The sequence below is a fragment of the Cervus canadensis genome, chromosome 29 (assembly GCF_019320065.1).
Source record: "Cervus canadensis isolate Bull #8, Minnesota chromosome 29, ASM1932006v1, whole genome shotgun sequence".
Taxonomy (NCBI): domain Eukaryota; kingdom Metazoa; phylum Chordata; class Mammalia; order Artiodactyla; family Cervidae; genus Cervus; species Cervus canadensis.
This window is the reverse complement of record NC_057414.1, coordinates 36,268,594-36,279,019: the sequence shown is the minus strand read 5'-3', so window position 1 is coordinate 36,279,019 and position 10,426 is coordinate 36,268,594. Positions and strand designations below refer to the sequence as shown.

Genomic DNA, 10,426 nt, shown 5'->3' with positions numbered 1-10,426 from the left:
TCAAGGGACAGGCCTGGATAGATCTCATGCTGAAGAGGCCCTGGGAGTCCTGGATGAGTCATTAAACACCACTGTCTGTACTTTGGCTGCCATGGGTGTTTTGTCTTCTTTGATTGGGAAGACCTTTCAAAATAATTTTTTTGTGTGTTTGCTTTGGCAGGCAAAATTTTTCATGGTATAGGCCTTATGGGGGAAATTATATCAGAAATATATACATTTATCTTCAGCAGTTAAATTTGCTGGTTCGCATGTCCCCGATGATCTTTCTTTATAAATAGAAAGGAAACAAACTTGTGCAGTATGCATTTAGTCTCTTTTTAAATCAACCAACTTGAATTACATTCCTCTCTGCCCCCACTGCACTTCCAAGTCTAGGCTAGAAATAAAAACCTGCAGATACTGAAGGCTGATTCCAGCACATCGTTGTGGAGATTTCATTCCCACTGTTTTTGTTTGTTTGTTTGTTTTGTTTTGTTTTTGGGAAAAAAAATTAGTTGCTAACGTTAAAATCAGTAGATGGTACACAAATATCCAAATTTCTGATTCACTTGAAACATGGCCAACTGGCCTGCTCTCCAGCATGGTTGAAATGGATGAAAGACTTGTCCCAGGGGTCAGGGTCCAGCATGGCCACCTAGTCCTATTATCATTTCTCTTGCCTCCTGGGTCCATGAGTTTGTGAGAACTAGACTGTGGCTCTCTTAAGATAAAGACTACTTTTGTCTTGATCAACTTTGACTTTGAAGCCTGTAACCCAGAACCCAGCACACATTTCTTCCTTGTATGTTTGTTGGATGATATAAAATATTTTGTGGATGAATATGACATTTTTTCCAATACTGAAACCCACGCAATTGAAGTACTGCTCTGCCCTAAATCTTTGATGCAGACTGACATCACAGGTGCCCCTGATCTCTGCCATTTGACCCACTACCTAAGGCTAGTTGTATGTCCCTGGGCTGTCCTTGAAGTCTTCACTTTGCCATTTGACCACTTATCCTCCTAGCAATCTCCTCTCCAAAGAAGAGAGCAATGCACATCTCATGAAGTGTCTAGGAAGATGATATGAAACCATGAATGTTCATTATGGCCCCTAATTACCATTTTCCTGATGTTCTTATCAGTTTTCTCTAGAAGTAGGCAAGGTTCTCCATCTCCTTAGATATCCATGCAGATCAGTTAGATTTTCCAGCCAAGTTTCAAGTAAGAGATTACAGTTCAATTGTTTGTGTTCTGAGAAGCTTCAAAGTCCACTTGCTAAGGACACTGATGAAGGTCTGGATTTTATCAAAAGCTTTGTGTTTTTATCAGATCTATTAGTGGCATAAAGGGGAAAACGAGGGTAGGTCAGAGCATATATAACTAGGGGCTCCCGGTCACCACTACATGCTAAGAACCCGAACTTCCCTGAGTACTTGGAGCCAGGAAAGAAGCATGAAGTTGATTGTGCTCCTTGGGCTGGTGGCCTTCTCAGAGTGCATAGTCAAGTAAGTATGGGGACTATAAGCTGCATCATCTTCCTGTGTCGGATTTTTCTTTTCATCTGATTATTCTTCCACCCATCAGGTTTAGATGGGAATGGACTATTTCCCTGACAGTCTTAAAGTTCAACCCTTACTTATTGATAAGTACCTTGCTTTAGGAACTGTGGAGCCCAAGGTTTTTGGTGTAGATTTGCATGGTTGCACAACTCTTGGGGTCCAGTCATGACCTATTGAAAATGCAACTCCTTACAACTGTTCAGTGCACAGTCTATGCAGATGTAGGTGTGGTCCTGTGGAACAGCACTTTTCTACATTTTATTTAACATGTCCTCTTTGTTCCCTGTCTACTTCAGTGTGTATATGACTATGTCTGCATCTCTCTATCATTATCATTTTCCTCTCCATCTCTTTGGAATTCTCTGTGAGTGTATTTCTCTCTGTGTTGTTTTCTGTCAATTTTTAATGTGACTCATCCTTCCTTCTTGAGCCTCCTAATTTCCCTTACTTGTTCCCTATCTCCTGGATTCTTCTTTCAACTCCCTCTTCTCTTTCAACTTAGAGAAAGATACACTGTGATATACAGTTTTATATCTGACAGGCATTGTGACCACAGCCAACTCAGTAACCTCTTGCATTTCAAATTGCTCCCTTGTAAAAGAGCATAAGAGTCCCCCTTCTAACTCCCTCCTTGAGGTTCTGTGAGAAGGATACAGTGGGATGGCAACAGTAATATTAATGGCTGTCATTGTTGAGACTTCCTATTTATCAGGTACCTTATATCCAACACTTCACTTGTCCCCAAGATATTCTATTTGGAGGGTTTGTATTGCTACATTCCACCATTTTACCGAGGGGGAAACTGAGACACCACATGGTCATGTGGCTTATCCTGGATTGTAGGACAGAACCTTTAATCAAACCTATGTCCTTGCCATGGTATATGCATAAAATTTGATAATAATGTGCCTCATAAAAATGATTAGAAAATACACAGGGCAATTACAACGACAGTTTTACCTGAACACTGACAGCCAATTGTAGCTTCTTCTTTGTTTTCTTTGTCAAATACTCCGTAAAGAATACCTCTAACAAGAGTGCAGATCGTGAGAAAATCCCGCAGTGAAAAAAACATGCTGAACAATTTCCTGAAGAAACATGCTTACAGACTGTACCTAACTTCTTCTCCTGGCTCAAATATAACTACTCACCCCCTGAGAAACTTCAAGGATGTGAGTATTTTCAGAGGATGGTGCTCCACAGCGCCCCCTGGTGCTTAGGCCTAGCACCAGGGCTAATCTGGAGGAGCCAGGTGGGAGGTTGGGGTTGGGGTTCCTGCAGGAGGCAGAAACACTGGAAAACAGGGACCCCACCTAGAGGAAAATGCACTCTCATCCTCAACTGTTGGTCTTTGTGACTGGGCCTGGCAATTCCCAGGTGGCAGGTAAATATCCATTTCTGTGTCAAAGATGTGTCATTAGTTTGAGGGAGATTGTTCCTTCTGAAATAAGTGAGTCAGTCAGTTACAGATGAAGAGGGAACCGTCACTGATTAAATGGTAGAATCAATGGCAAAGTAATTGTGAATCCCCAGGCAGAGGAAATCAGTTTCCACAGATACAAGAACCACAGTTGTAAAAAGTTACTGAACCCGTATTCTGTGTAAGGCCATAAGTATATAACACTGTGGTTACTGTTTTTAGATTAGAAAAAGGGCTTATTTAGTCTTCAAGAATGCTCATGCCAGCCTGAGAGATAGGGATATTAGTAAATAGATGTCAAATGAAAGGGTCACCTGTGTGTTGTTGATTGGATGTGTTCTGAGTTCAGAGGGAGTGGCTGAGGTTGATCAAGAAGGGCGTCCTGGAGAAGGGGTTGTTAAGGCTGGGTTTTAAGAGACTACAGAGCTTCTCAAATGAAGGCACCAGGACTTCCCTGTGTGTCTAGTGGTCCTGGAGGTCCAGTGGTTATGCCTCTGCACTTGCAAAGCAGGAGGTACCACTTCAACACCTGGTCATAGAGTCAATATCCTGCATACCATGCAGCACAGGAAAATATATCAAATGCAGGCACCTCTGTGACCAATGCCAGTGAGCTGCACGGTGGTTAGAAAGTGATCTCATGAGATATGTGACCTCCAGAGGGAGGCATGAGTGTGAGAATAGAGGGTAGCCAGTTCTGCACTAACCCACTACCTCCTTTTCCCTGCAGATGTTGTATGTGGGTAACATCACCATTGGAACACCCCCTCAGGAATTCCGGGTTGTCTTTGACAAAGGTTCATCTGACTTGTGGGTGCCCTCCATGTTTTGCTCCAGCCAATTCTGTTGTGAGTACAGACACCCCTTACCCAGACCATAATTCCGTTGCCCTGCCACCCTGTTTTGCACACTTGGCACCTGATGGCACTTATCTCTTTTGTCTGCAGCTTCACAGGTATTGTTCAGACATCGTGAGTCTTCCACCTTCTGCCCTACCTACAGGAAATTCAGCCTCAAATACAGTGTTGGGAGAATGAGGGGAGTTGTTGTTTATGACACCGTTCGGGTAAGACTGTAACAAATGCTGAGTCAGGACTGGCTATGGAGTGACCACTGCTTCCAAAACAGATGCAGGACCTTATGGCAGGACCCATCCTAGCCTAACTCCTGTAGATATTGGCCATCTTACCTACAGGATCCTGTCCCTGGGGAGGCAGTGCCTGTGGTGACACATGAGCACACAGGTTAGCTAACCCAGAGAGTGGCTTGAGATGGGCTCTTGCAGCTTCCCTGCCCATGAGCAGTTCGAGGTTCATTTTGCTGGGAGCGAGAAGAGGGGAGACAAGCACCCACTTTTATATTTTCAGACTGTTCCAGGCACCTTCAGGTGATAAGTGGTTTAGTCCTGCAACAACCCCACACAGCAGTTACTCTGATTAGCTAATGAGACATATGAGAAAATTGAGGCGCACACAGCAAGGGCTTTGCTGAGGACACACATGTGGTAAACAGTGGAGCTTGGCTGGCTTTTCAGGACTGAAGTTGAAGTTGCTGTGGGGTGTTTGGGGACAGGATAAAACTGATCTGGGGACCGTTGGGGTAGTCAAGGGCTTCAGGTATCCAGACTGGGAAACTGGAGGCCTGAGAAGTTAGGGGGTCTGATAAATGAGTTCTCACTCTAGGGGCCTTTGAGAGTCCAACAAAACTTATGGCCTGCTTCCCCCAAAGTACTTGAGTAGTTTCCCCCTCTCTCTTTCTCTCTCATACACACTCACACAAAGACACACATATACCCAAAAGTGAATACTCAGGCAGGAATTTCATAGATCCCTGCAAGAAAGATTGTGTTTTCGGCTTCTGTCTTCCTGGACAGATGCAGAATCCACAGTACCTTACAAGAATGCAGTCCATTCCTGTCATTAGGTCACAGTAATGCCAAAGAAAGGGGTGCCTTGCTCTCAGCTCCTTTTGTCCACAAGGGGGCACCGATGGGCCCTGACCTGGCTTTTGGTTGCCCTACCTGTACAGAAGCCAGGAGGCCAATTTGACTCACTCAGGTGGTGTTCTTCAGAGAGGCAGATGTTTTAAAATTCACAGCCTCTCACAAATGGAACCCAAATTACCCTCCCAGCTTGGTATAACTGCCTGAGGTCCACCGAACACACAGCCCAGCCTCAATTCCTCCCTGAGGATCTAATGGCAATGCACCCCAGCCTAGTCCTATCCCCAGTTCATGTATCTGTAAGTGGGATCACTCTTCTCTCACACAGATTGGGGACCTTGTAAGTACTGACCAGGCATTTGGTCTAAGCATGGAACATTCCGGGTTTGAGGGAAGGCCTATTGATGGCATCTTGGGCTTGAACTACCCCGACTTATCTTTCACCGGAGACACCCCCATCTTTGACAACCTGATGAATCAAGGTGCCATTTCTGAGCCGGTTTGTGCCTTCTACCTGAGCAAGTAAGTCTGAGATGGACAATCCATTTCTCCAAATTAGCTGTAATTTGCTTTCAGTTGTAGAAAATTTATAGAACACTTGATAAAAAGTATCCTGAGAGATAATCTAATCCAAGATAACTATGGCCCCAGGGCTCTACCTGGCTTCACCACTGGCTTTTATAAATAACGTTTTATTGGAACATAACCCTGCTCCTATGCTCAAGATCTGTAACTTGGTCTAGGGGGAGGAGTGAGGAGGGAGACTAATGGAAGGCAACAGGAAACAAGTTGAAGGAAAAGGCATTAGGATTTGCTTATGAATTTGATAAGGAAGCAGAACAATGGTGGGTATCTTTCCTTCCTCATTAGCATTTCACTGCGAGCCCAGGACCAGCTAGCAATTTGCAAGAGCCAGTGAAAAAGGAAAGTGTGGGACATAAAACAAAAGTGTGGGACCCCTTGTTCAGGAAATATTAGGCATTTCAAGACCAGGAGAGCAGAGGTGGGGTCCCTTCTGAGTGTGGGGCCCTTTGGACAGTAGAGGTCAGAGGCCAGTGGAGCCAAATCTGGGTGACCTGATCCTACACCCTTAGCACTCCCAGGCCTTGATTCTCCTGAAAAATGACAAAGTGGACAAGGGGAAAGCCAAAATGCTTCAGCACCTTGTCCTCTGAGGGTGTCTGAGCACTCAGGTCACAGGAGGTCCAGGGCATCTTCAGAGGATATAGTGGGTGGAACCCATCCAGGTTACTCAGGTTCTACCCTCCTCTGTGCCACTCATTAGCCAGTAACTGACCTCAGTCTGGTTCTCAATTGCTCCAAGACTCGATTTCTGCATCTGTCAATGAGGACCTTATTAGGGCCTTGATGGGTGGAGAAGCAAATCTCTCAGACAGTGCTGTCTTCTCTCTACAGAAGCAAGCCGGAGGGCAGAGTGGTGATGTTTGGTGGGGTGGATAAATCCTACTACCAGGGATCGCTCAACTGGGTACCATTGATTCAAGCGAACGACTGGCATGTACACATGGACCGGTAAGCCTCTCCTTCTGAGAGTCAGCCCAAGGGATGCTCCCAATTCTGTACATGGACACAGGAAGACACACACAAATGCATTCTAAGACAAATAGTCACAGAGACATAAACACCACCCACAATGACACAGACAGACACACAGACACATGGAAAAAACAAGCAGATACATATAAACATACACATAGACACCTATAAACATGCATAGCTAGTCAGAGACACAGAAGCACACACAGAGACACATACAAGCACATATACAAATAAACACACAAGCACATAGGTACACAAACAGCCCATGGGTTCATAATCCCCAGGCCTCCTGACCAGGGCTCTGACCAGGGTCCTCACAGGGTCCAGAGAGGTCTGTGCAGCTGGGAGAGCACTAAACCCACTGCCCTGTGAGGTGGGGAGCACAGCCAAAGGACTCTATAATGTGGTGACAGGTAAAGCGAAGGTTTTACCAGCCTGAACAGAGTTATGATATGATGACCAAATGTCCAGGGCTACCTGGTACCAAGGAAATTCTCAGTACAGATAAATGTCAGTTTAAAATCAGGGAAAGTCCTGAGCAAATAAGGAAAACTGGTATCCTTATAGAGAAGCTACCCAGCAGTGGAGAGAGGTTGGCTGAAGTCTTAAGATGTTAAAGCAACAAATAAAAAAGACTCCTCACATCCCTGGGCACAGAGTGGGGCAGGGGCTATAACTGAGAGAATCAGAAAGGTGGGATCCAGGAGTGACCTGAGGATAAGAGGCAATAACTGATAGGATTCTGTGTGATATGCTCAGACAAAAGCTGACCTGTCCTTTGGAGTTTCCATGGGCTAGTCATATATTTCCTGGCCAGGGTCTCAGGGTCTGAGCTGGTTGTATGAGCAGTGCTGGGAGACACCCTCTCCCAGAGGAGCCCCTCTTTCCCTCCACTATGAGAATCTGCTGCCCCTGTGAATCTCAGGCAATGAGAATAAAACTCGCCTTCACATTTAAGAAGGCAGATGCACAGAAATGACACACACACTTAGTGAATTATGACTTTGGTACATGCTAGATGTGCGGAAGGGTCTACAGAGAGTGACCAAGAAAGGAGACTGATAAACACCGGGGGAAACTCTTCCTTGTAAACAATACAATTAAGCTGGAATCTGCAAGATGAGAAGAAATTTTCTAGTCAAAGGGGAGGGGAGACTTATAGGAAGGAAGACCAGCTTGTGTCAAGGAACAAAACATCCTGGTGTATTCAAGAACTGCATTCAAGGATGTCAAGGGAGGTGCCGTGTCGAGAGCAGATGAAGAGAGTCAGGGCAAGAGACAAAGGGCTGTTTAGGAGACAGTCAGGAAGGGGGCAGCTCTGGGGAGACTCAGAGTGACCTCGATGCTCGCTTTGTTCCACTGTCTCTCAGCATCTCCATTAACAGCCGGGTTATTGCTTGTAATGGCGGCTGTGAGGCCTTTGTGGACACTGGGACATCACTGATCCTTGGTCCAAGAAGACTGGTCGATAACATCCTGAGACTCTTCGGCACCACCAGGGTGAAGGGTCATGCCCCAGGGTCACTCCCAGTCTCCACACACATCAAGGATCTCCAGGGCCAACCTTTCTCCCTCTCTCTCTAATAGCACTATGTTTCATGTTCTGCGGTCAACACCCTGCCCTCTATTAACTGCACCATCAACGGCATCAGCTACCCAGTGCCAGCTCAAGCCTACACCATCAAGGTGAGGGGACAATACTGAGGGTTGATTCTCAAACTGGAGCTTGCAGGATCCCCTGGGCTGCTGCTGGGAGGAGGACGCCCTCTGCAGGCCGTGTCACACCATTGCAGATGCTTCTGAGCCTTGTGGCTGGGCCAGTGCCTCCCACAGAACCAACTACCTGACAGTAAAGGGCCGTCTGGGACACTGATCATCCTGAAATAAATGTGGAGACGCCACACCATGCTGGCATGGTGGGAGTCACAAGGCGAGGGGAACACTGAGGTCCTCAGTCCTCAGAGAGCTTCAGTTCAATCTGAACCCTTAGGTGCATGAACATGAAAGTCAGCACTAGCAGTCCCTGAAATAGGCCATGTTACGAGGTGAATGGCTGGGGACAATCCCAGTGTGATGTCCCATCATAAATTAACAGTCTCCCATCCCTTTTCAAAGCTTTCCTGCTTTGGATGATAAATTACATGGTCACCCTAGATCTCGGTTGCTTCTTCCCCTTGCTCTGGCCAGGTGTCCCCTTTGTGAACTGGGGCACCTGACCCCTCTGTGGGGATGTTGGATACGAAGGTGAATAAAGGGCGCACAGTGACTGCTCACCCCGGCACAGGGTGGAGGCTTCATGTCAGCTCCCTGTGGGAGTACATAGTAGGCTGATGGCCTCAAAGAAGGCTTTGAGGAACAGAGGGAATCTCAGGAGTTCTAAAATCAGAAACTCATGGAGTCGTATGGAGGGTTGCTTGGTTCTAGGTAACGCTGCACTGGACTCCATGCAAATGGCATCCCAAGGTGCTCTGCACTGGGGCACTGGGGACTTACTAAGGCTGATGAGGGCTACGGACTGACTGGTGGGAATGGGGAACCAGAGTAAGTTACCCAACCAATCCTGGAGTGGCCAAAGAGGGTGAGTGTGGGCCGAAGGAGGTTTTCCACAGTTCCTGAGTGAAGTCTTCAAGAACGTGCTCTGGGCACTGCTATATTTAAGATGGATAACCAACAATAAGTGACTGCCTAGCACAGGGAACTCCACTCAGTTATATGACAGCCTGGATGGGAGGGGTAACTTTGGGACCAGGATACGTAGATACATACAATTGAGTCAGTTTTTTTTCCACCTGAAATCCAGAATATTGTTAATCAGCTATACTGCAATAAAAGAATAGATTTTTAATACAGAGGGATTGTGGGGATTGTGGTGATGCCAGAGGGGGACCTGCATTCTTGGTAGAGAAAACAAGGAGCAGGAGTCAGGAGGAAAGAAACAGGGAGTGAGGAGAACCAGGGGACACTCTTGTTCTTTTCTAAAAATTGTACTGAAGTGTGGCTGATCTTCAGTGTCGCCTTAAGTTCTGCTGCACAGCAATGTGACTCAGTTATACACATAAAAATATATATTCTTTTTCTTATTCTTTTTCATGGGGTTTATCACTGGATATTGAATATAGTTCCTTACTCTCTACAATAGGACTTAGCTTTTTATCATTACAGTGTTTCCCCAACCCCAGTCCTCCACTCGCCACACCCTTCCTCATGGCAGCCACATGTATGGGCCATTTTTGGCTTTGGATGTACTCTCACATGCCCTGAAGCTCATAAAACTACTTGATACTTACCAGAAGAGGGAAATAAAACGAAGTGTGCTGGGTGTGGATATTTGTGGGAGTTGCATGTAAGGGCTCAGGCTGACTGGTGTGTGTCTCTGACTCCCCCAGGATTCTAGTGGCAACTGCTATATTGGCTTTAGAGAGAACCAAGAGAGTACATCTACAGAGACCTGGGTCCTAGGTGACGTCTTCCTGAGGCTGTATTTCTCGGTCTTTGATCGAGGAAATGACAGGATTGGCCTGGCACAGGCAGTGTAAACGCTGGGAGTGATTCAGGAATCAGTAAGACCACTCCTAACACACACTCACTCACACTTAGGGCACTCCTGCCCAGGATGCTGATGAACTGTATTTGGTGGTCTGCACACCCTATTCTCAGTAAAGAATAAAGGGTTTCACGCATAATGGTGCTGAAATAAATGGGTGCCTCTGTTTGTGTCTGGGAGTGAAGGATCTAGAACCAAGTCTGAATCGAAACTGAAAGGAGCCCAACTCCAACTGGCTTCAAAGAAATGGGAGACTCATTGAATTGATTCTGGGAATCCAGGAAACAAAAATCATAGCAAATACTTAGATCTCAGTGACTGGACACAAGAAATCAGAAGTCATCAGTTCTCTCTTTCTCACCCTCGCTCTTTCCCTTTGCTCTTCTTTGGGGGTCTTAGCCTGACAACTTTCTTCCTTA

The 10,426-nt window shown here is 46.1% G+C and overlaps 1 protein-coding gene across 1 annotated transcript; it reads left to right on the top strand.

Moving 5' to 3' along the window:
- Positions 1-1,386: 1,386 nt before the first annotated feature.
- Positions 1,387-9,999, top strand: LOC122430691 (pregnancy-associated glycoprotein 1-like). Its single transcript, XM_043451535.1, has 9 exons — positions 1,387-1,487; positions 2,563-2,713; positions 3,692-3,809; positions 3,909-4,027; positions 5,232-5,425; positions 6,320-6,436; positions 7,834-7,963; positions 8,051-8,149; positions 9,850-9,999. The coding sequence occupies exons 1-9, from the start codon at positions 1,387-1,389 to the stop codon at positions 9,997-9,999; spliced, it is 1,179 nt and encodes a 392-aa protein (XP_043307470.1).
- The last annotated feature ends 427 nt before the right edge of the window (positions 10,000-10,426 follow it).